Genomic DNA, 22,680 nt, shown 5'->3' with positions numbered 1-22,680 from the left:
CGCGCGCGTCTTTGGAAAGACCAGATGAGATCAGAGGAGTTTGATGTTTAAATGTTATTTAAACATAAACAATATAATACATAATAAATGTAGGCCTATACATGATCATGCAACATCAACAAATTGTTGTAGGAACGGTTTGGGAGAGGGAGGTTGTGAGTTTTGAGTTCCAAAAAATGTAGCTTAAAGTTTAAAGCTCAATATATAAAAATTTGGCACTTTACAGTGAACAGGAGGTCTATTTGTATTAAAAACAATAGATTGATTTTCCTTTAAATGTCTGGAAGAGCTCAAAAATACAAATGTCAAATGATATTTTCATTACCTTTTTTTTGTTGATCTAAATGTTACTGATTGTGTTAAATGGGCATATGATATCATCTCATATCGATCGCAGGCACCTGAATCTAATCGTATCGTATTGTATCGTGAGAGACTTTGTGATATCGGCAAATATCGTATCGTTGTCCAAAGAATCGATATCGTATCGTATCATGATGAAACTGGTGATTCCCACCCCTAATACACACACACGCATACACATACATACACACATGCATACACACACGCATACACACACGCACGCATACACACGCATACATACACACACATTTGCATATGCATGGTTAGCCAACACATCCAAAATAAAAGGCATAAATATTTCCCCATCTTAGCTCTGAGTGATGGATGGGCCAGAATTGAGCCCACAGTCCTCTGACCTTGAACAGTTCTGACAAGGTGCCCCCACCCCCCCTGACCACCACCCCCACTTCTGTTCCAAGAATGAGATATCCAGTTTAAATAAAATGTGACAACTACCCTTAAAAATGATTTCTGGCATGGCGGTAAAACCCATTATGGAACGTAATTGGTGTTAATCTCTCTTTTAATACTTTTTGCTTACTAAGTGTGTGTGTGTGTGTGGTGGAGAGGTTGTAATCATTATTGTTGAAATATTGAGTAATTAATGTCTGATAGCGTTTTTTTTTGTTCCCCAAAATATGGCGTATTAGAAGGAAAGTGTTCCTCCCAGAGCCCTCCACCCGCCACGCAGGCCTCTATTCATTTCTCACATTCAATTTTCACCCTAATGATGCTTCTGACGTCACCGAAACACATAAACGCATCACACACAAACGGTGTCAAAGATTTATCTCTCCAGGGCCCTCATGCATCAACGTGTTCTACGCACAGATCTGTGCTTACCCTGTGCGTACGATCATTTCTAAGCAACGAGTGGGATTCATCAATTTGAACTTGAACTTGACTTCGTGCGTACATCTACGCACAGGTCAGACCTGGCGTACCTAGCGCCCAGTGGTAGAATATATTATTACAACAAGGAAATGAGCTTCTGTGCATAATAACACTGGCACGTTCTGTACGAACCGTAGTTCATTATAGTTCATTGTAAAATAGCAACAGTAGTGTAATTATGGTCAAAACCCTATAAATAGCATTTGGAATAATAGATCTTTCTCTCAGAATGAATGCAGCATGGTTTATATAGCGTTATCGGAATATACGGGGTGTAGGCTACTGACTGACTGCGCTCCGCGTAGCTTGATTGATTGATTGATTGAAAAGTTTATTAACAGATTGCAGAATGGGTACAGTACAGTACAGCTCAGTACATACAATTGTTAATTGGGGATGCAGACCAACTTCCGTCTTGTTTACATCAGGGTCCCCCATTTTCAATTCATCATAAATCATAAAGCTCAACTCGTTATTATTCTGCGCAGACCGCAGAAACACGGGAACGTTTTGATTATATTTAAAAGGCTTTACGTTAAACGAAACAAGTGGAACTTCGAAGCTGTAAGCAGAATACAAGTCATATGAATATAGTGTTCTTCCCCCTTTTTACTGTATAAGAAAGAATAGAAAACGCATTGCAATGACACCAGATAGTGGACAGACTATGTATATGATGGGATTCAAGTTCGCGTTTTTGTTGATCATAGGCATGCTGTCAGAGTATGATATCTTAATCAAACATTCTAGAACATTTGTCATCACAGATCATGTCCTAATAGAACATAGGCTATGGCATGGATCGTGATATTGTGTGGACTGTTATTATTACTGTACCGGACTACCGGTACCACCCATTGTGACAACAGCCTTGTGAGTCCCGCACACAAACATGATGGAATTCAAGTTCATGTATTGAAAGGCAGGCTACATCATACATGCAGTGAGATTCATTGTTCTTGTATATGCTCTCGTATTATTGTTTATATAGGCTACCCAATACTGACATCAAAATAGATTGTAGTATGCCTCTAGAAATCATATGCAGCAGGTAGAAAATTGACGGGAGATCCATCGCGATTTGGAATAGAATTGAGGAGAACTTTAATCCGTGGGTATTAATCAAACAACACGGGAAAAGGCAGTCATATTCCAGCGCGGTCTTTATTAGCCGACAACAAAATAGATGCCTCTAAAAATCATATAGCCAATCGAACACAACTAATAAAGGCATTCATACAGCACGGTTATAATGACACACAACCAACGCCAAACAGTGGTCAACAAACGGTCTTTATTAGTATTTTGAGCTGTCCAGGCAGAATTGCAGCAATGGTTTTAGGGAGCCGTTGATATCTGACATCACCGTTTACAAGTCCGCCTTTTATTTATCCCATAAATCATAATACGCGATAGTGTCTTCTTGGTTCGACAGCAGTGAATTCTCCGTGGAGTTTCTCGGAGTCCCGCTCGGGTCGGTCCATTATTTCACATCCCATGGGGGGTGTTTCCTCATTTTCATGACCATATATGGATAATCATGCACGAGCATTGACGGTAGAACAAAGTGGTATTCATCAACACGGAGGACCATAGAGCCTGCGTACGCACGTGTGATGAATGCCGACTTCCCTGTGCGTACGCTAGTTCTACATTCCGTGCTTACGTGTGGAAGTAGGTCAAGTTCAAAGTCCACGTTGATGCATGAGGGCCCAGGTCTACCACAGTGAAATGAGCTGCTCTGTTAAATAATAATAATAATAACTACGTTTTATATAGCGCCTTTCAGAAGACCCAAGGTCGCTTTACATAGGGGGGGGATGACAAATTAACAAACATAGTGGACAGACACAACATATACATATACATATAATGTGAGAAATTAGGGGTTAAAGGCCAAGTTGAAAAGGTGGGTTTTGAGCAGTTTTTTAAATGAGTCCAGAGTTGGGGCGGTGCAGAGTTCTGCGGGGAGGGAGTTCCCCAGTGATAGATCATCTAACTGCTAATACACACACACACACACACACACACACACACACACACACACACACACACACACACACGCATACACACACACCTCAATATAAACATAATCCCACTCATCTCCTTCGCTGTGGAGAAGGGTGAATAATTCAGCAGTCATTTTAGTTTAGTTGAGGTTCTCCCAGAGTGAGAAATGACCATTCCGCTTCATGGTGTTGAGAGCTCTTAATCATTTGGTGCCTTTTCTTTCAAAATGGTGCGCACCCTCACCCCCCACTGGAGCAGAGGATGGAGAGGTGTCCATTTAAAGGCCCAACTCAACTAATTCCACCCCACCGAGTCATTTGGAGGAGTTGCTGCATTGGATGGAATAAGTGTGATTCAGAGTGCATGATGACAAATAGCGCATATTGCATCATCATTGCTATTGATAATCGGGTCACATGTCTGGCTCACGTTCAGAACAGAGCTAGTTAGGCAGACTGGAGATATTTCTTTTGAGCACAACCCGCGTCGGTCAACATTTTTGTAGTGTAGCGGGAACAATGGCACCAATGGTAAACCTTTTTATTCATACATTTTTGTAAGTTTTTTTTTCTTTTTTAGACTCTATTTCCTCTTTCCTCAGAGCCCCCTGAGGTGAGCCTGGCGGAGGAGGAAGAGCAGGAAGTGGAGACATGGGCGAAGCCCCTCCTCTTCCTGTGGCAGAGCAGGAAGAGCTGCTTCACAGCAGAGAGGGAGTACAACGCCAACGCTGCCACCATGCAGCCATATTGTGCCGTCTGCACCCTCTTCATGCCCTATTATCAGGTAGAGGGGACACGCACGCACGCACACACACACACACACACTCACTCACTCTCACTCATCACCCAATGAGACCACACCTCTTCTCCACTCAGCTGAAGATGGAGGCAATTACCTGACTCATCCCATATTTAGCACGCACACACACCTCCCAATAGGGCTTTTAGATGGGATGTGATAACTCCACTGTTGTGCTCTGAAACCCATTATTTCCATTAGTCTGCGCCGTTTAACAGCAACCTTTCGCTTCGCCAAGCAAAGGGCCGTTCAACCTTAAAAGTTGACCTTCGTGCTGCTCGTTATGAACCCACACCACCCCAAAAGAAAGGAGAGGCAGTCAGCCCAGGCACGGGATGAGGGTGGAGAGAAGTTGATGGAGGGAGTTTTGACTGGTTTTGTACGCCAAGCCACTGAGCTACATTCACCGCCAACACACAGGAGCTTTGTCATCATAGCCTCTTTGAAAACGGCAATAGATCAACGTTGGCATCATTGGCACTAATCACGCTTATGATGTTTGCTAGATAACTCAATATTTAACTATGAATAGCTGTCTAGCTACATATAAACGATATCAGGACTTCTATTCGAGTACACTGAAATATCCTTTTGTCTGTGCATCACATCTTTACAGTAGACTTGGAGTGAGTGTGTTACAGCCTGTGTTGCCTCTCACCTATGACACTGTGTCCTTGTTTTCTTTTTATATTGCAATGTAGTTGGAGAAAAAGTCCACCCTAAAACACTTCCAAGCTGTTAACAAAAAGCAACTGGCGGTGTACTTAACATTTCCGTGTCTATTTAGCAGATTGGTCTAGTATTTTGCCGTTACCCATGGCGAATTAGCTTAATAACTCTCGACCTGATGTCACGTCGTATCGTTGTGACCATGGATACAGAAGAGTTTTATAGCCGAGGTGGTCGCGAGCAAATACTGTGGCATGGTCATGCTGGACCTACAAAAGGCATTTCACACTGTCAATCACTCCATTTTGATTGACAAGCTAAAAGCAATAGGTTTTGATAGTTTATCAGTGAGCTGGATGCAATCCTACCTGGAGGGGAGAGAACAGATGGTGGAGGTAAACGGTACACTATCCCCCCCCCCTCCCTGTGAGCTGTGGTGTTCCACAAGGAAGCATACTAGGACCGTTATTGTTCCTAATTTATGCAAATGACATGTTGTCAGCTTGTGACTGCAACTTGTTGCTGTTCGCGGATGACTCAGCCCTGCTGGTCTCTGACGAGAACAAGTTACAGGTTGAAAAAACCCTCAGCTCAGAACTCGGCAGAATCTGCACCTGGCTCGCAGATAACAAACTATCATTACACCTGGGTAAAACAGAGTCCATTCTCTTCGGCTCAAATAACAAACTCGGCAAGACAAGCGACTTCTCTGTTACAGTGGGTGACAATATTGTCACAAGGAAAGATGAAACGGGCGGCTGGGTGGCGCAGCGGTCTAAGCGCTCGTCACCAACGCGAGAGACACCGGTATCGAATCCGGCTGTCAGCATTGCCTCCGGCTTGGGCCGGCCGTCATACTGACTCAATTGGCAGAGTCAGCGGGAGGGGAGTCGATGGGTGGTAATCTGGTCGTTGTAAACAGCTACTCTTACAGGTCGGTCAGGGCGCCTGCACAGCAAGGACAGGAGATGGCGAGGGTAGTGTGAGCCTCCCACACGTTATACCTCGCCAATCAGAGTCCGCGCTGGCAGGTGAAAAGATGTGGCTGGCTGACTCCGCATGTATCGGAGGGGACATGCGATAGTATCCATCAACCCTCCCTATGACCGACCAGTGGGGGGCACATGCGAGCAACTATCAAGACAGGGGAGGGGGGAATTGGCACGACTAAATTGGGATGGGAGAAAAACACAGAAAAGGGAGGAAAAAAAGTGGATAAAAAAAAACAAGGAAAGATGAAATTACATACCTGGAGTCCATCCTAGAGGAAAATCTTTCCTGTGACAAAATGGCAAACAATGTAATCAAAAAAGTCAACCAACTAACAAGATTCTTGTACCGGATCTCCTCCCTGGTAAACAAGAATACCCTGAAGACTCTAACAGGAGCACTCATTCAAGGGTACTACGACTATGCTTGCACCTCATGGTACCAAAGCACCTCAAAGGCACTAAAAACATGATTGCAAACATCACAAAACAAACTGGTCAGACTACTGCTTGACCTTACTCCTAAAACACACCTCACCCCTGCCCATTTTGACAACCTAGGATGGCTTAGTAGACGACAGAGTACATCAACTTGCAATGGGCCTGGTCTACAAGATACACTACACCACTAAGGTACCCATGTACATGTCGAGGTACTTCCCAAAGGTCAGTGAATACCACGGCACAACACCAGAGGGAGTTCCACAAATCATGTGCAACCCAGATTCGGCACAAACGAGGGACTAAACACGTTTCGCAATTATGCAACAACAATGTGGAACGCCCTACCCACGGCCGTAAAAAAAATTGAATCCCTACCCACCTTCAAAACCGCTCTAAAAGAGCACCTACGGGAGGCTGCAATTCTAAACTGGCCCCCGTAAATGTCAGAACACCCACCCACCACCTCCTAATGTACATTTTCCTCCCCCTCGTATGTATATATTTACTGTTAGGATCTCTGTTTAACAGTACTGTATATTTGCATATCTTGTATGTCACAAATGTAACAGTACTGTATATCTGTATGTCATGATTAGATTAGATGATAACATTAGATTTTTATATCTGAATACCTGTATGTTGTGTATGTCATAACCATTATGAATTGAAAATGGGGGACCCTGATGTAAACGAGACGAAAGTCTTTCTCTGGTCTGCATCCCCTTAACAATTGTGTGTATTGAGTTGTACTGTACCCATTCTGCAATCTGTTAATTAAAGTTTTCAATCAAAGGATTCTTTTCAGCCGTCTAAAACTCGAGCAGTAAATAGCACGTTCTGGTGTCTGCCCCACTTCCTCAAAGACAAAGGGGTTCTTTCTAGAGTAGACCAACCATGTTATCCCTGCTTTCAACAATCATACAGGGTGAAATTGATCATAGAACAAGGAAACATACCAGTGTCCAAGTGAAAGTAGCCTCAGCTGTCCACAGTGCAATGCAGCTAACGTAGCATTATGTTTGCATTTTGCAGCCCAGCCACGATTGGTAGACAGACCCCCTGTGGTACAATGACCTATCTCAAACCTTGCCCTCTTTTATCAATCCTCGAATCAAAACCGGACAAACTTGCAACAATTGTGATTTGGAGGATCGAGAAAAGAGGGCAGGGTTTGAGATGGGTCAAATTAGTTACTAACTTACATTAGTTAAATGTTAGCTAGTCAAGGTAACATGTCAGACGAGTCAAAATGCTGTTTTGATTCACGCCTCATCTGGTTGGGCTTGTTGAAAGTCATTCTGGGAAATGTAGTTATTCACCAACTGAAGTAGAGGCAGACATGGCAGGATCAGAGAACATGAGGGGGGTAAGTTACCACATTTTATCCGAAAATAATAACGTTGTTGAACATCAACACTTGACATTATTCATTCATTCATAACATATTTCATACTCAAAAATACAATTGAGAGACTAGCCTTCATTTTCAATGCAGCCGAGATAAAAAAAAAAGAAAAACACTAGGAAGCTATGCATTATAATCTAACACCACAAAAAACAACAATTAAATAGGCACAATAAAACAAGACATAGTAAACAAATAAATAGTTCCCAGAATCCAGAATAAATAAATGAAAACAGTTACAATCAGAACCTATCCTTCCTCTTGTTTCTTGAAAACCTTGGCTATTTTGCGCTCTCCTCCGCAACTTTTAACAGATTTGCGCTGCACCATGTGGTGAGTGAAGAATCTCGCTTTCTCTCTTTCTCCCACTAATGCTTCTTACTCTCTCTCTCTCCCCCCGACCCTGTAGCCTGAGGACAAAGCAGAAGACACTAAGCCCTTTCCAGCCTTCTCCCAGCTCTTCTCTCCTCCAGGGGGCCCCGCTCAACCCACAGGAGACCTGAGGAGGACCAAGCCTCTGGTGCCAGAGATCTGCTTCTCCTACCGGGAACAGAGCTGCCCACCCACCCCTACTAACCCCTTACTGCAGGAGGATGGGACCTCCCCTCTGCTCTACTGCCAGGGCTGCTGTCTGCAGGTTCATGCAAGTACGTCCTCACATGGAGGGATGTGTGTGTTTGTGTGTGGTTGTGGTTGTATGTACAGTACATTGAGCTTGAGGGCACATGCACAATCAATGTGGTGGGTGGTTTCTACAAATCGAGCGTCCAGAGTACTGGGGATTGATCGGTGAAGTGTGTGTGTGTAGTGATGTGATACTGGAGCTATTTATTTCTTCCCTCTCACTTGGGCTTTTCCAGCGCAGGAACTAGGAATCTTTTGAGGAACCAGGGTCTAAATTAAGTTCCAGGGACATTATTTTACCCCCAAAAAAAGTCCCTGGTCAGGGGTAGGTACTTTCTAAATGTACAGGAACTATGGGGGTGGGGCTTGCAGTGCTGAACATTCTGATTGGTTCGAGTACTCGAAGCCTTTATTTCAACTGCCATTTAAAAAAATCTGCAGCGCAAACCAGTTCCTTTTTCGTTCATTGACATACCTATTGTTAAAAAAATCCTCAGTGAATCTTGTTTCATCAATATTGTGCTGTCAGAACGGACCGGTGTTTGCAGGTTAAGTATTTCAAGTTCACTATTGCCTATTACTAGGCTACCGTAATCAACCAGGAAATGCACATGTCAAACCTAATTTTATTTCTATGCGTGAAAGGCGTATTAGGAGTTGATACACTTTCAGCGAAGCTCTTAGTTTCAACAACATTGTGTAAGCTAAGCAGGGTTGTGATTTATAGGTGAAGTATTTACAAAATGCAGCGTCGTTAGAGATGAAATAGGATGAAACTAACACTTGGCATCACTTTAATTTCATAGCGCATTGAAAATCAAATGCAAGCCTATTCCTTGTGATAAAAAGATCCAATCATTTTGTGTATAATTGTTATATGATTGAATTAATGAATGAATGAAAAAGTTAATTTTTGAACATGTATTCTCCATATTCCTCCAAACAAATCACAATATCAAGCTCTATCATACAGAACAATCATAATGAAAAAGAAATTATGAACAAAAAGTCGAGAGCAATGTAGTTAGTTAGTTGACATGTTCAAAAAAGGAGTAGAGGGAAGCTAAGCTTATTGATCCATACCCCCTTACATTTACATTTTTTTCCATTAAATTTGACTTGATATAACATAATATATAATGCATTATATAATATACTTTTACTTATAGTACAAAAAGAAAAAACTTGAGTCGCCTGATAGCAGTAAATACAATACAACACAATATAACATAGCTTTGTTTATCCGCATTACTCATTTCTATATTTCTCTAATGTGTATTTTTTAAGCTGCTTTTTAAATTGTGCAATATGTTTACTCATTTTGATGTATTCAGGTAAGTCATTCCACAACTTCACTCCACAAACGGATATGCACATGCTTTTCAGCATAGTGTGTAAATCAAATCAAATCAAATTTATTTATAGGGCCCGACAACACACGTTAATGTCCCCATGGGCCGTACAGATCTTCTTTAAACAAGTCAAGAAGAAAACATAACAATAAGTCAAGAACAGAACAAGAACACCATAAGGTGCAAACATTTTTAGATGGATGCAAATAAATGAAAGAATGCAAGCACTCCCAGACATACCCCACGCGAAGGTAAGGAAAAACTCACTAAAACCTAACAATAGGGAAAAAAGCTCCACAGGCAGTGTGGAGGAGAGAAACCTTAGAAGGGCCATTCAAGGGGGGATCTCCCTTCTTAGATGTTGGAGATAGTAGTGTTGCAGACGGACAGTTGGTAAGCATGCACTCATGTGTGTAGTGAAACACAGATGAGTACATGCAATAGCAACTGTACATTTTGAAAAATTAAAGATAGAGCTAATAGCGATAGCAACTGAACATTTTGAAAGATTAAAGATAGAGCTGATAGCAATCTATTTGAGGCACAGGGGCGGCGCAAAGAGGGTCACGTCCTCCCCGTCTTAGTCAAGGGACATTTAACACTCCGGTCGTTGCTCAGGGACAGCCGGAGACAGGGAGATAGGGGGCGGCGCAGAGAGGGTCACAAACTCCCCGACATCATCGCGGGACATCCGGCACTCCGGTCACCACTACGAGACCTCCGGAGACAGGGGGGCAAGCAGAGGGGGTCGCAACCTCCCGGCCTTCGTCACGGGACGTCCAACACTCCGGTCAACACTCCAGGACAGCAAGTCATAGGGAGACAGGGAGACGGGACAGGCGTTAGACAGCTCATGAGATTGTAGTAGGCGGACATAGCAATAGATACAAGTGGTAGGCATATATGTGAATGGAGTAGATATATGAAGTAGGCGTATTATGTGAATAGAAATGGAAGTACTTAACCCAGCAATGAAACCGCATTGACTGTTAATCTGTTAACAGTCTGTTAATACTGTTAATCAGTTGACAGGACCATGGACAGACGGCGGTGAATAACTGATCCAAGGCCTCGGAGGTGCATGTAGAGCAGTCACTACAATCTTGGCCAAGACCCCGAGGCATCCATCACCTCAGTCAGCGCCAGGAGACGGGCACTCAGAGAGAAGGGGGGGGGGAAGGGGGGGGGGGGGGGAGAGTTAGAGAGTTCCCATGTTTGTGGTGCTGCAAAGGAGCAGACATGTAGTACCCTGTAGTGCCATGTAGTACCATGTAGTGCCATGTAGTACCCTATAGTACCCTGTAGTGCCATGTAGTGCCATGTAGTACCCTGTAGTACCCTGTAGTGTCATGTAGTACCCTGTGGTACCCTGTAGTGCCACGTAGAGCCATGTAGAGCCATGTAGAACCCTGTAGTGCCATGTAGTACCATGTAGTACCATGTAGTACCCTGTACCCTAACTAAACTACCCTGTAGTAAACTACCCAGTGGTACCATGTAGTACCCTGGTGTACCATTGGTTGTTTAAGATTCCCTCTCCCTCTTAAGTTATATTCTCCTTCCCTGTCTCTGAACCATCTTTGAATGTTGCCTGGGATTAATTTATATCTGGCTTTGTATACAATGAGAGCAGTTTTGAAATCCATAAATTTCAATGTTTGTAGCTTCATAAATAAGTAATTTGTGTGTTCATAATATCCTACATTGTTGACTTATTGCTTTTGTTTGCATGGTGCATATTGGCTGTAGAGTGCTTTTGTAGGTGTTACCCCACACCACCTCCACACAGTAGTTCATATATGGAAGGAAGAGCATACAGTACAGTGTATACAGTGTTTTTTTGTTTAAAATGTGTCTTATCTTACATAAAACACCAACACTCCGTGCCAATTGATATTGACACTTGAGAGCAGAAAAAACAACATGCAGCATCTACTCTTTAAACTTAGGATGATGATAAAATAGGATAGGACTATCACTTGGGTTGTTGCACTGTTACTTGACAGACAGAATGTCACGTTCATTTCATAGAGGTTTGTAAATGAAATTACAAGCCTATTCCCCGGGATGAAAAGAGCCAATAATTCAACAACCACCACATGGCAATAATGATAGAGTTTGGAACCCAACTCTGGCGCAGAGAGAGAGATTTGCACTCTACAATCTACAAAGCCCCGTTTGGAAATACTACAGTCATCTCTGGACTCCTGTGCATTGTGTGGTCTGTGGCACATTCTTGTTCAATGCTAGGACCAATATATGGGAAAAGAGTATGCAGGGAACATCGGCCTGTTCATTTAACCGTGATCCCAAATATCTGATCAAAGAAAATTGTCCTTTGTGTTCCATCAGCAGACTAATTTGCCTAATCTTCACGGATCTTTAGACTGCAGTGGAAACGCAGACAACAATGAGCTGAACAAACTGAAATAACTTTTAGTTCCTTAAAAAGTAGCTTGTGACTAAAGGTTCGGGGTACTTTGGGTTGAAACACGGCTTTAGTGATCATTGTGACCGATAACCGATATTAATATTGCTGTTCTGGCCGATACCGATGTCGATATCTCTGTATAGAAAACACTTTTTTATAATAATCAAATAAAGAGCTATTTTCCAAAACACATTTCTTTTTACTTTTGTTACTTATTTTCAGAAATTACTGATATTTTGAAACTATTTAAGCCAAAACATGTAAAAAAAAAAATTAATTATTTTTGCCCATATCGGCCCTATCTTGATATCGGACCGATACCGGTGTGTAAAAAAACGCCACGATATTATATCGGCGGCCGATATCACAGTATTCGGGTCCAAAATGGTCACACCTTTCCTTCTAACCTCCTCACTGCACCATACTCTGTCATTATTTGTTTTCAGAATGCCACTCACTCACTGGTCTTAAAGGGGAACTATCTTATAAATGGCCTTTTTGAGTGTTTAGCATTGTTTCCTAGCTATGTGAACTTATATTAATATGATCTATGTCTCAAAATTCTCATATTGGCGCATTCTTCCAATTCTCCTCTCACAATATTCACCCTCACTGAACTGAGTCGTTTGAAAATGTGCCTATATGTGATGTCATATAGTCACTGCTGCATGTTAATGTTCAGGGGAACACGACGATGCACAGTGGTTTAGGAGCCCAGGCTCAAAACAGCTCGAAATCTTGAGGTAGAAAAATGCTGTTTTTGAGGACTTGATTAGAAATACAAAACAATGAATAAAAAAAATATATATATTACAGAGGTGTTCCATAGACTCACAGGAATTGTGTAAAAGTGCCCAAATAGTGAAAGAAATAGTAAAATAGTTCCCCTTTAACCTTATCAAGCGGGCAGAAAAGTGGTAATTTTTTAACTTGAAATGAGGACTGCATACCTTTTTTGCAAACCAAAACAACATACTTTATACTTATAGCACATGCTCATGAGCCTGGTCTCTTTTGAAAGATGATATTCTGAAGTTTCTGATTCCAGAAAAAAAATTCACTTTTAGTGCTAACGTAATAGAGTAACATAGGTCTGAACTTGAGTTGTAGAAAAACTTGTAACTCAAGTTTTTCTGTAGTAGTTTCAAGTTTCTTTATTAGTTGTCATACAGAAGTACAGAATACTTTTATACAAAATGCTTCTTTCTGTTACGCTTTAGACTGTGCTAGACAAAAATAGGTAAGTATAAAATAGAAGTCACGTAAGTAGGCATAAGTGTTCAGTATGTACATATGTACAATGTTCACTGCAGAGTAGAAGTAACTGAGTTACCATACAATATACTATACAATATACTAATATACAATATACTATATAGTGCAAAGCAGAAATGGGATGAGGTACAATTTACAGTAAGGTGTAATGAGGTATGGGTTGTAGTGCAAATTCTTTACCAATAAATATAAAGTGTGTTTAGGTGTTCTAAAGTGTGTAAAGTGGGTGCTGCAGTGAGTTGTTTGTTTAAAGTGAGTGTGTGCTGTGGGTGCATTTGATGGTTGTTACATAGTGTTATTGTTCGTTGAGCATCCTGATGGCCTGGGGATAGAAGCTTCTTCTGAGTCTTTCTGTGCTTGCCATGAGACTCCGGTATCGCTTGCCTGACCGCAGCAGTTCAAAGAGGCAGTTGTTTGGGTGGCTGGAGTCTTTGATAATTCTCTTAGCCTTACCCATGTGCTTGTTGTAAATTACCCATGTGCTTGTTGTAAATGTTCTGGAGAGTGGGAAGCCCCCCTCCAATTGTGCGTTCGGCTGAACGGGCCACTCTCTGTAGTCTGCTACGGTCTTGTGCGGTGCTATTCCCAAACCAGGAGGTGATATTGCCAGTCAGGATGCTCTCTATTCATGCATTAAAGCATTCCGTCTCCAGACGGATTTCCGTCAATTTGATTGGGGAGATCCGTCCATTTGATTCGCAGTCTGACGGAAGTATTTGCATGATGATTTGTAGATGCATACAGATTGAAACAAAATTGAGCCAATCAGAGGCGCCAAATATGGAAAAGGGCTTTTTTTTCCTATCGCGCCAAGCAGTCATCATCACTCAGCGACTCGAGAGACGGGTCGCCTTTTTTGCAGCCTCACGCGTCAACTGCTTGTTTACCAACGTCACAGCCACCACGCTGCTTGCACTCGCTGCTATATACCGATTAGCTAACGTTAGCTTAATAGCGTCTGTTAAATGGAAGGAGTAAGCCGGCCACTAAAAAGAGAACCCACCGCGGGGTTCTCAGATGAAAAGGATCAGCGGGACCACCTAACAAAAAGTTTCGAGAGGAGAGGACGTTTGAAGAGACTGGCTAGGCAGCGCTACTGGGGGCTGTAGTGGTGAGTTAACTTGTTCCGTGTGCCGCAACGATGTCAAAAAGAAAAACAGAAACAACACGTTTGTCATTGTCGTGTTACTTCACAGTACAATATGCGAGTCCCCTGCTGTGGTTGTGAGTATACGTTTATTAGCTTAACTCCGTAGCAACATCACACAGGTGTATCGGTAGACAGTCTCCTCTCCACCGTATATATTCTCTCTGTCAGGATCTATGGGTAACATTACTGTATATTTGCATATCGTATATGTCACAAATGTAACAGTACTATATACCTGTAGTATGTCCCTATGCCATAAATGTCATGCATGTCATAAATGTCACTGAATTGAAAATGGGGGACCCTGATGATGTAAACAAGACAAACGTCTTTCTCAGGTCTGCATCCCCTTAACAATTGTGTGTATTGAGCCATACTGTATTGTACCCATTCTGCAATCGGTTAAATATTGATTGATTGTTATAACGGATTGCAGAATGGGTACAATACAGTACAGCTCAATACACACAATTGTCAAGGGGTTGCAGACCAGAGAAAGACTTTCCTCTTTACATCAGGGTCCCCCATTTTCAATTCATCATAACATATATGACATACATGACATACAGATAGATAATACTGCTACATCTATACATTTATGACGTACCAGATTTACACAGTATTGTTTGTGATACAATAAGAGTCTAAAAAAGAGAGCATATACATTTGATGAAGAAACTGTACATTGGAGGAGGTTGGGTGGAGGGGGGGGGGGGGACTGTACATTGGAGGTGGTTGGGTGGGGGGGTAACTGTACATTGGATTATCGACGAAACCGAAACAAGTAGGCTCCCTTAAAACGCCAACGCTATTAAAAAGAAATACAGTGGAGGTTAAAATAAGAATATGACTTGGCCTGAAAAAAATTTCAGTCAGGAGATTTTTTTTTGCTTTAATCCCTGTCTCTATTGTACATGAGTAGAAGTTCTTAAGGATCTTCTGACTGACTTGGAACTTCCTTAGGCGCCTGAGGAAGTAGAGGCGTTGTCGTGCCTTCTTCACAACACTGTCAATGTGTGTGGTCCATGTCAAGTCCTCGGATATGTGGACTCCGAGGTACTTAAAACTGTTCACTCTCTCAACCGGTGCCCCGTCGATGCTGAGGGGGCTGTAGTCCCTGACCCCCGACCTCCTAAAGTCCACAATCATCTCTTTTGTTTTGCTGACGTTCAGGGAGAGGCTGTTCTCTTGCACCATCCCGCTAGGACCTTGACCTCTTCCAGGTAGGCCCTCTCGTCGTTTGCAGAGATCAGGCCCACCACTACTGTGTCGTCAGCAAATTTGATGATTGTGTTGTTGTTCCGCTGTGCCACACAGTCATGTGTGTACAGGGAGTAGAGGAGGGGACTCAGAACACAGCCCTGGGGGGCCCCTATGTTGAGAGTGATGGATGAGGAGGTGCAGTTGCCTGCTCTCACCACCTGGGGTCTGCCCGTCAGGAAGTCCAAGACCCACTGGCAGAAGTCATAGTTCAAGCCCAGGTCCCTGAGCTTGGCTATGAGTTTGGAGGGGACTATGGTATTGAATGCTGAGCTGTAGTCGATGAACAGCATTCTCACATAGTTCCCCTGCCTCTTGTCCAGGTGTGATGCTGCTGTGTGCAGCACATGGGCTATGGTGTCCTCCGTGGACCTGTTGGGGCGGTATGCAAATTGCAGGGGGTCCAGGTTGATGGGGAGGGAGGAGCAGATGTAGCCCTTCACTAGCTTCTCAAAGCACTTCATGGCTATGGAGGTGAGAGCTACAAGGCGGTAGTCGTTGAGGCAAGCAGGCTTGGATTTTTTGGGTACAGGGATAATAGTAGACTTCTTCAGACAGGTGGGGATGACAGCCTGTTCCAAGGACAGGTTAAATATGTCCGTGAATACCGGGGCCAGTTGGTCGGCACAGACTTATAGGACGCGGCCGGGGATGCCGTCCGGTCCTGCTGCCTTCCTGATATTCACTTTCTTAAAGGTCCTCCTCACCTCATGTTCTGTTACCCTGAACACTGAGTCTCCATCAGCAGACCCCCCCCCCCCCTCCATTGCAGTGGCTTGTAGGCTGGTGTTGTTATTCCCAGCCTCAAACCTCGCATAGAAGGTATTGAGATAATTTGCTAAGGAGATGTCACTGTTCAGCTTGAGGGAGGTGCCTTTGTAATCTGTCATCGTTCTGAGGCCCTGCCACATCCGGCTGCATCCGGCTTCAACATGGACGGTCGCATTTTACGTAGCTCCCGTAACCAACGCAACAGAGCAACAACAACAAAAAAGTACTTTGCGCATTTTCTACTTTCCCTCCTGTGGATTATGGATTTGTACCTGAATTCACAACTCAAGCAGCAACTCCAGACAGAAGTGGAGGGTAGCGAAAACGTAAATCAACAGTCCCATTGCGACTTCTACTTGTTAACGGGCACGGAGAGGAAACATCCAGCCTTCGGAGCCACGGCGATCCACGCAGTACTTACTGCAAATCCGGAACGAAAGAAATTACCCCCGGCAGGCAAGTGTAATAAGAGATCAATGTTTTTATTATATCTGCTCATGTCGGGTGACATACATCAGAACCCTGGTCCCGTAATGACACGGAACCAGAGACTACAGCAAGAAGCGATGGAGGTTCCCATCGCGACCAACAGCATCAACAACGCAACCTGTGGCTACATCCACAGCGCGGGCGGCGAAGCTCCCCCAATGACGCCACAGCAGACGAGCACACGTGAGGCAGTGACGAGAGGAGGTGAACCGAGGGTCGAAACCATGACGACCATCTCGACGCGGGATGTAAACATCTCGACGCCCGATAGCCGGCTAGCTAGCAGAGCTAACAACGAAAACAACCAGGAACGAGTCCTTTGTTGTTCCAGCACGGCGCGGGACCCGACCCCCCCCTCCCCCCTTCTTTGTTGTTCCAGCACGGCGCGGGACCCGACCCCCCCCTCCCCCCTTCCCACCCACAACAACACAGAGGAACAGATCACAAACGGACAATACTTCGAACCTGCCAACATCAATGAAATAACCAACGCCAATGGACTGAACATTTTTCACATTAACATTAACAGCTTAAAAAACAAATTGGATGAAATCAAACAAATATTCATAAATGGTAAGGCAAACATACTGTGCTTCTCAGAAACTAAGCTCGACGATTCTGTAAAAGATCCAGAGATAGAGATTGAGAACTACTCAATAATCAGGAATGATAGGAACAAACATGGAGGTGGTGTCTGTATGTACATACACAAGGACACCAAATTCATCAACAGAAATGACCTGAATCATAAATCAATTGAAACTGTATGGGTGGAAATCCTATTCGAAAGGGCGAAATCCCTACTGGTTGGCACAGTCTACAGGCCGCCAGATCATAGTGGCTTTTATGATACACTGGATGGGTGTTTAGCTGGAGTTGAGGATGTAGACAAAATTCTTATTGGAGACTGGAACACGGATATGCAACGAAAAGATGCACCCGTCTTCAAGGCCTTCAGTAGGTTTTGTGATCTGCATGGCCTCAGCCAGCTAATCACCCAACCCACACGTGTATGTGAATCAACTCAGACTACCATTGACCTCATTCTGACCTCCGACAAGTCCAAGATCTCAAATAAAGGGGTTATAGCATGTGGGTTAAGTGATCATTATATGATATTCTGTACCCGAAAAAAACTAAAACAAAAGGCTGGCTGCCACAAAACAGTCACATCTAGAGACCTCAAAACCTACTCTAGCGAGGCCTTCAACCTTGAACTGGAGAGTCTGGACTGGTCAGATGAACTCAATGGTACACTGGTTGACGAAACATGGCTAGGTTTCAAAACCAAATTCTCAGCAATACTAAACGACATGGCCCCCCTAAGAACCACCAGGGTAAAAAATCGCGCTGAGCCGTGGATGCACTCCGAAATACTGGCCGCTATGAAAACCAGAGACAAAAAATGCTCTGAGTTTCGTAAAAGTCAGTCAAAGCTTACTAAAAGCACGAGCAGTGAACTCCAAGCCCACGTGACTGAACTCAAACTAGAAAGAAACAGACTAAGAAACGACGTAAACTCCATGATCAAAACTGCAAAAAAGAATTTCATCAATGACAAAACTGAGGAAAACAAAAACAAACCACGTGAACTTTGGAAATTACTCAATAATCAACTAGGATGCAGTAAAAAACTTAAAACCAGATTCTCAAACATAAACATAAAAACGGACAACACGCTCATCACAGACAAGCTGGATGTAGCCAATTACTTAAACATTTTCTTCACAAACATAGCCACAACACTGGTAAACAAACTACCCTCCCACTCAGGGCTTTATGGGGTAGAACACATAGTAGCTTACTACAAAAACCTAGGGGTCCGCAAGGACGACTTCAAGCTGGAAATGGTAACAACAGATGAGGTACTCAATAAACTGAGCGCCCTCCAACCTAACAAGGCCACTGGCCATGACAACATCCCCTCCAAATTCCTCAGAGACTCAGCAGCCGCCATCACACCAATCATCACACACATAATAAACCTCTCCATAAAACAGGGACACGTCCCCAAGGACTTCAAAATTGCGAGGGTGACCCCTCTGCACAAAAAGGGCAGCAAATTAGACCCAGGCAACTACCGCCCTGTTTCTATTCTCACCTCCATCTCGAAAGTCATGGAAAAAATAGTCTACGAACAGGTCGAAAAGTACCTAGCGGAAAAAAATCTAATCTACGAATTCCAATCTGGCTTCAGAACATCCCACTCCACTGACACATGCCTTCTCTATTTGAATGACCACATCAAACAAGAGGTGGACGCAGGCAAATACTGCGGCATGGTCATGCTGGACCTACAAAAGGCCTTTGACACGGTCAATCACTCCATTCTGATTGACAAGCTAAAAGCAATTGGTTTTGATAGTCTATCAGTGAGCTGGATGCAATCCTACCTTGAGGGGAGGGAACAGATGGTGGAGGTAAACGGTACTCTATCCCCCCCCCTCACAGTGAGCTGTGGTGTTCCACAAGGAAGCATACTAGGACCGCTACTGTTCCTAATTTATGCAAATGACATGTCGTCAGCTTGTGACTGCAACTTGTTCCTGTTTGCGGACGACTCAGCCCTGCTGGTCTCTGACAAGAACAAGTTACAGGTTGAAAAAACCCTCAGCTCGGAACTAGGCAGAATCTGCATATGGCTCGCTGATAACAAACTATCATTACACATGGGCAAAACAGAGTCCATTCTCTTCGGTTCAAATAACAAACTCAGCAAGACCGACGGCTTCTCAGTTACAGTGGGTGACAATATTGTCACAAGGAAAGATGAAATTACCTACCTGGGTTCCATCCTAGAGGCTAATCTCTCCTGTGACAAAATGGCATCCAATGTAATAAAAAAAGTCAACCAACGAACTCGATTCTTGTACCGGATCTCCTCTCTGGTAAACAAGAACACCCTGAAGACTCTGGCAGGAGCACTCATTCAGGGGTACTACGACTATGCTTGCACCTCATGGTACCAAAGCACCTCAAAGGCGCTAAAAACAAAATTACAAACATCTCAAAACAAACTGGTCAGACTACTGCTTGACCTTACTCCTAGAACCCACCTCACCCCTGCCCACTTTGACAACCTAGGATGGCTTAGAGTAGACGACAGAGTACAACAACTTGCAATGGGCCTGGTCTACAAGATACACTACACGACCAAGGTACCCATGTACATGTCAAAATACTTCCCAAAGGTCAGTGAATACCACGATCACAACACCAGAGGGAGCTCCACAAATCATGTTAAACCCAGATTCGGCTCAAATAAGGGACTAAACACGTTTCGCAATTATGCCACATCAATGTGGAACGCCCTACCCAAAGCTGTAAAGGAATGTGGATCACTACCCACTTTCAAAACCTCTCTCAAGGGACACCTACGGGAGACTGCAATTCAACACTGGCCCCTGTAAATATCCTAACCCAACCCCCTCCAATGTACAGTCATTTACCTAGTATGGTTTTGTCAATAGTTCAATGTACAATTGTGTTTGTTTGTACAGTGTCTCCTCCCCCCCCCCCCTCAATGTACAGTGTTACTTGTTTATACAGTGTGCCCCCCGCCCCCCCCCCCCCCCCCAACCACCTCCAATGTAAATTACCCAGTATGGTTGTCAATATCCCAATGTACCCAACCCCCCCCACCCAACCTCCTCCAATGTACAGTTTCTATGTCAAATGTATATACTCCCTTTTCTTGACTCCTTCTGTATCACAAAAAGTACTGTATTTGCAAATCTGGTATGTCATAAATGTATAGATGTAGCAGTACTGACTATCTGTATGTCATGTATGTCATATATGTCTATATGAATTGAAAATGGGGGACCCTGATGGAAACAAGACAAACGTCTTTCTCAGGTCTGCATCCCCTTAACAATTGTATGTATTGAGCCGTACTGTATTGTACCCATTCTGCAATCTGTTAAATAAAGTTTTCATTCATTCATTCATTCATTCATTCACATACCTCTAGAGTCAGCCTGTTCAAACTGGAGTTAAATTTTATCCCTGTATCAGCGTTTCCGTTAGCCGGTAATTACCGGTATTTGACCGGCAAAATCTGTTGAAGTCCGACATATTTAATCTCTCCGGTCTTAATGTCCGGTGAAAATAATTCCCTGCGTCTAAGCACAATTTGATTATTTGAATTGTATTAAAATAGGCTAAAATTAAATAGCCTATGCGATGAACGAAACAATCATTACATTTGTTTCATCGTTGCTTCTAATAATGACAACGACGTTGTCAGCGAGAGCTTAGTGCTGGGTGTGCGAACTTTTGTGAAGCTGCAGAGCCGGAGCAGCAGCAGCACAATGCAGTACTCCAGCAGTACTCCAATTCAGCCATTTTCAATTCAATGTTGGGTGGGGGGCGCTGCTGTGCGGTCCCCAGAAAAGAGCCAATAACAGCTGAATCTGCTGCTCTGCATCGACATACTCTCGCAAATAAGTCATTGGGAGGTGGAGAGAGAGAGAGTCGTCACGCAAACCCACGATAATGTTGCCGTCTCTGCCAAATTTCTCAGTTCTTCGCTTGATATAATTAATACAAATGTCCAATATAACGGAATTCGTTAGCTCATAAAAATGTGATTATAACAGACTGTTGTTTATTAATGTCGGGCGACTGCCCACAGACACCTATTTGATTTAAAGTCGGCAGCAGCACGAGTCTCGGGACTTATTTTATTTGGAATATAATGACTTTATACGCAAAAGTAGCCTAGTTTTAAGTAAAAATATTATAAATCTACATGCCTTGATGCCTTTTGTTGTCATTCTTTTGCCTATCAATTGTTTTTAAGCTCAATAAACTCTGACCGGAATTTCTCTCATTTGGACACTGAGGCCGGCAACAATTTTTTCTAACGGAAACCCTGCCCTGTATCGCCTTTTTGCTTCTATTACTACTCTCCTTACGTTGTATCTCGCCACCTTGTGGTCATTCATGTTGCCTGCCACAAGCCCGGCGTTGTATGCTGAGGTGCATGCTTTCAGAGCTTCACGGACGGACTTGTCTACCCAGGGCTTTTGGTTTGGGTAAACTCTAATTGTGGTAGTGGGGATTGTTTCTTCCACCAAAGTACGAACAAAGTCCAGCACTGTCTCCGTGTAGTCATTAATGTTATCTGTGTTATCGCGGAACACACTCCACTCTGTACATTCAAGTGCAGCTTGGAGTGCGCCCTCTGATTCGACAGACCATTTCTGCACCTCTCGCGAGACTACCAGTGCGCGCTTGATACTTTGTTTATACTCCGGGGAGAGGAAGATGGCAGCATGATCCGACTTGCCGAAGCCACTGGCAGAATGAGCCTTGTAACCACACTTGAATTGCGAGTAACAATGGTCTAGAATATTACCGCCTCTGGTGTTACAAGTCACATGCTGGTAGAAGTCTGGCAATACTTTCCTCAGATTGGCGCTATTGAAATCGCCCACAACCACAATAGCGGCGTCAATATTGGCTGCCTGTAGTTAGTAGTCCAGAGGTAGTATTTCCCCAGAAGGTGGTATGGCTTACAAATCCAGACAGAGCCATAGCCTGAAGCCTTGTGTAGTACATATCCAAAATTCATAAAGAGCCATTCAGAAATGAGTGATTAGGAGTGATTTTGGTAAACTGTGTACAAAGAAAAACTTTTCTCATAGACGTCTTCAATTCATTCGGCTGTTTTTCTCTTCCTGTTTTCGAGTTTTAGTTTTATTTTAGTTGTTTAGATTCATACATGCATGTGGGGTATCATTGGAAAGCCA

At 43.4% G+C, this 22,680-nt stretch overlaps 1 protein-coding gene across 2 annotated transcripts in view; it reads left to right on the top strand.

The window, feature by feature from the left end:
• kdm4c (lysine (K)-specific demethylase 4C) overlaps positions 1-22,680 on the top strand; it is a 111,629-nt gene that overhangs the window by 49,471 nt on the left and 39,478 nt on the right. For both annotated transcript variants that reach the window (XM_084318960.1, XM_084318959.1), the window contains exons 13-14: positions 3,869-4,050; positions 7,982-8,219. In XM_084318960.1, the coding sequence (XP_084175086.1) occupies positions 3,869-4,050; positions 7,982-8,219 (420 nt within the window). The remainder of the gene's footprint in view (positions 1-3,868; positions 4,051-7,981; positions 8,220-22,680) is intronic.

This window comes from Notolepis coatsorum (assembly GCF_963971535.1).
Source record: "Notolepis coatsorum genome assembly, chromosome: 7".
Lineage (NCBI taxonomy): Eukaryota > Metazoa > Chordata > Actinopteri > Aulopiformes > Paralepididae > Notolepis > Notolepis coatsorum.
This window is presented reverse-complemented; position numbering and strand designations above follow the sequence as displayed.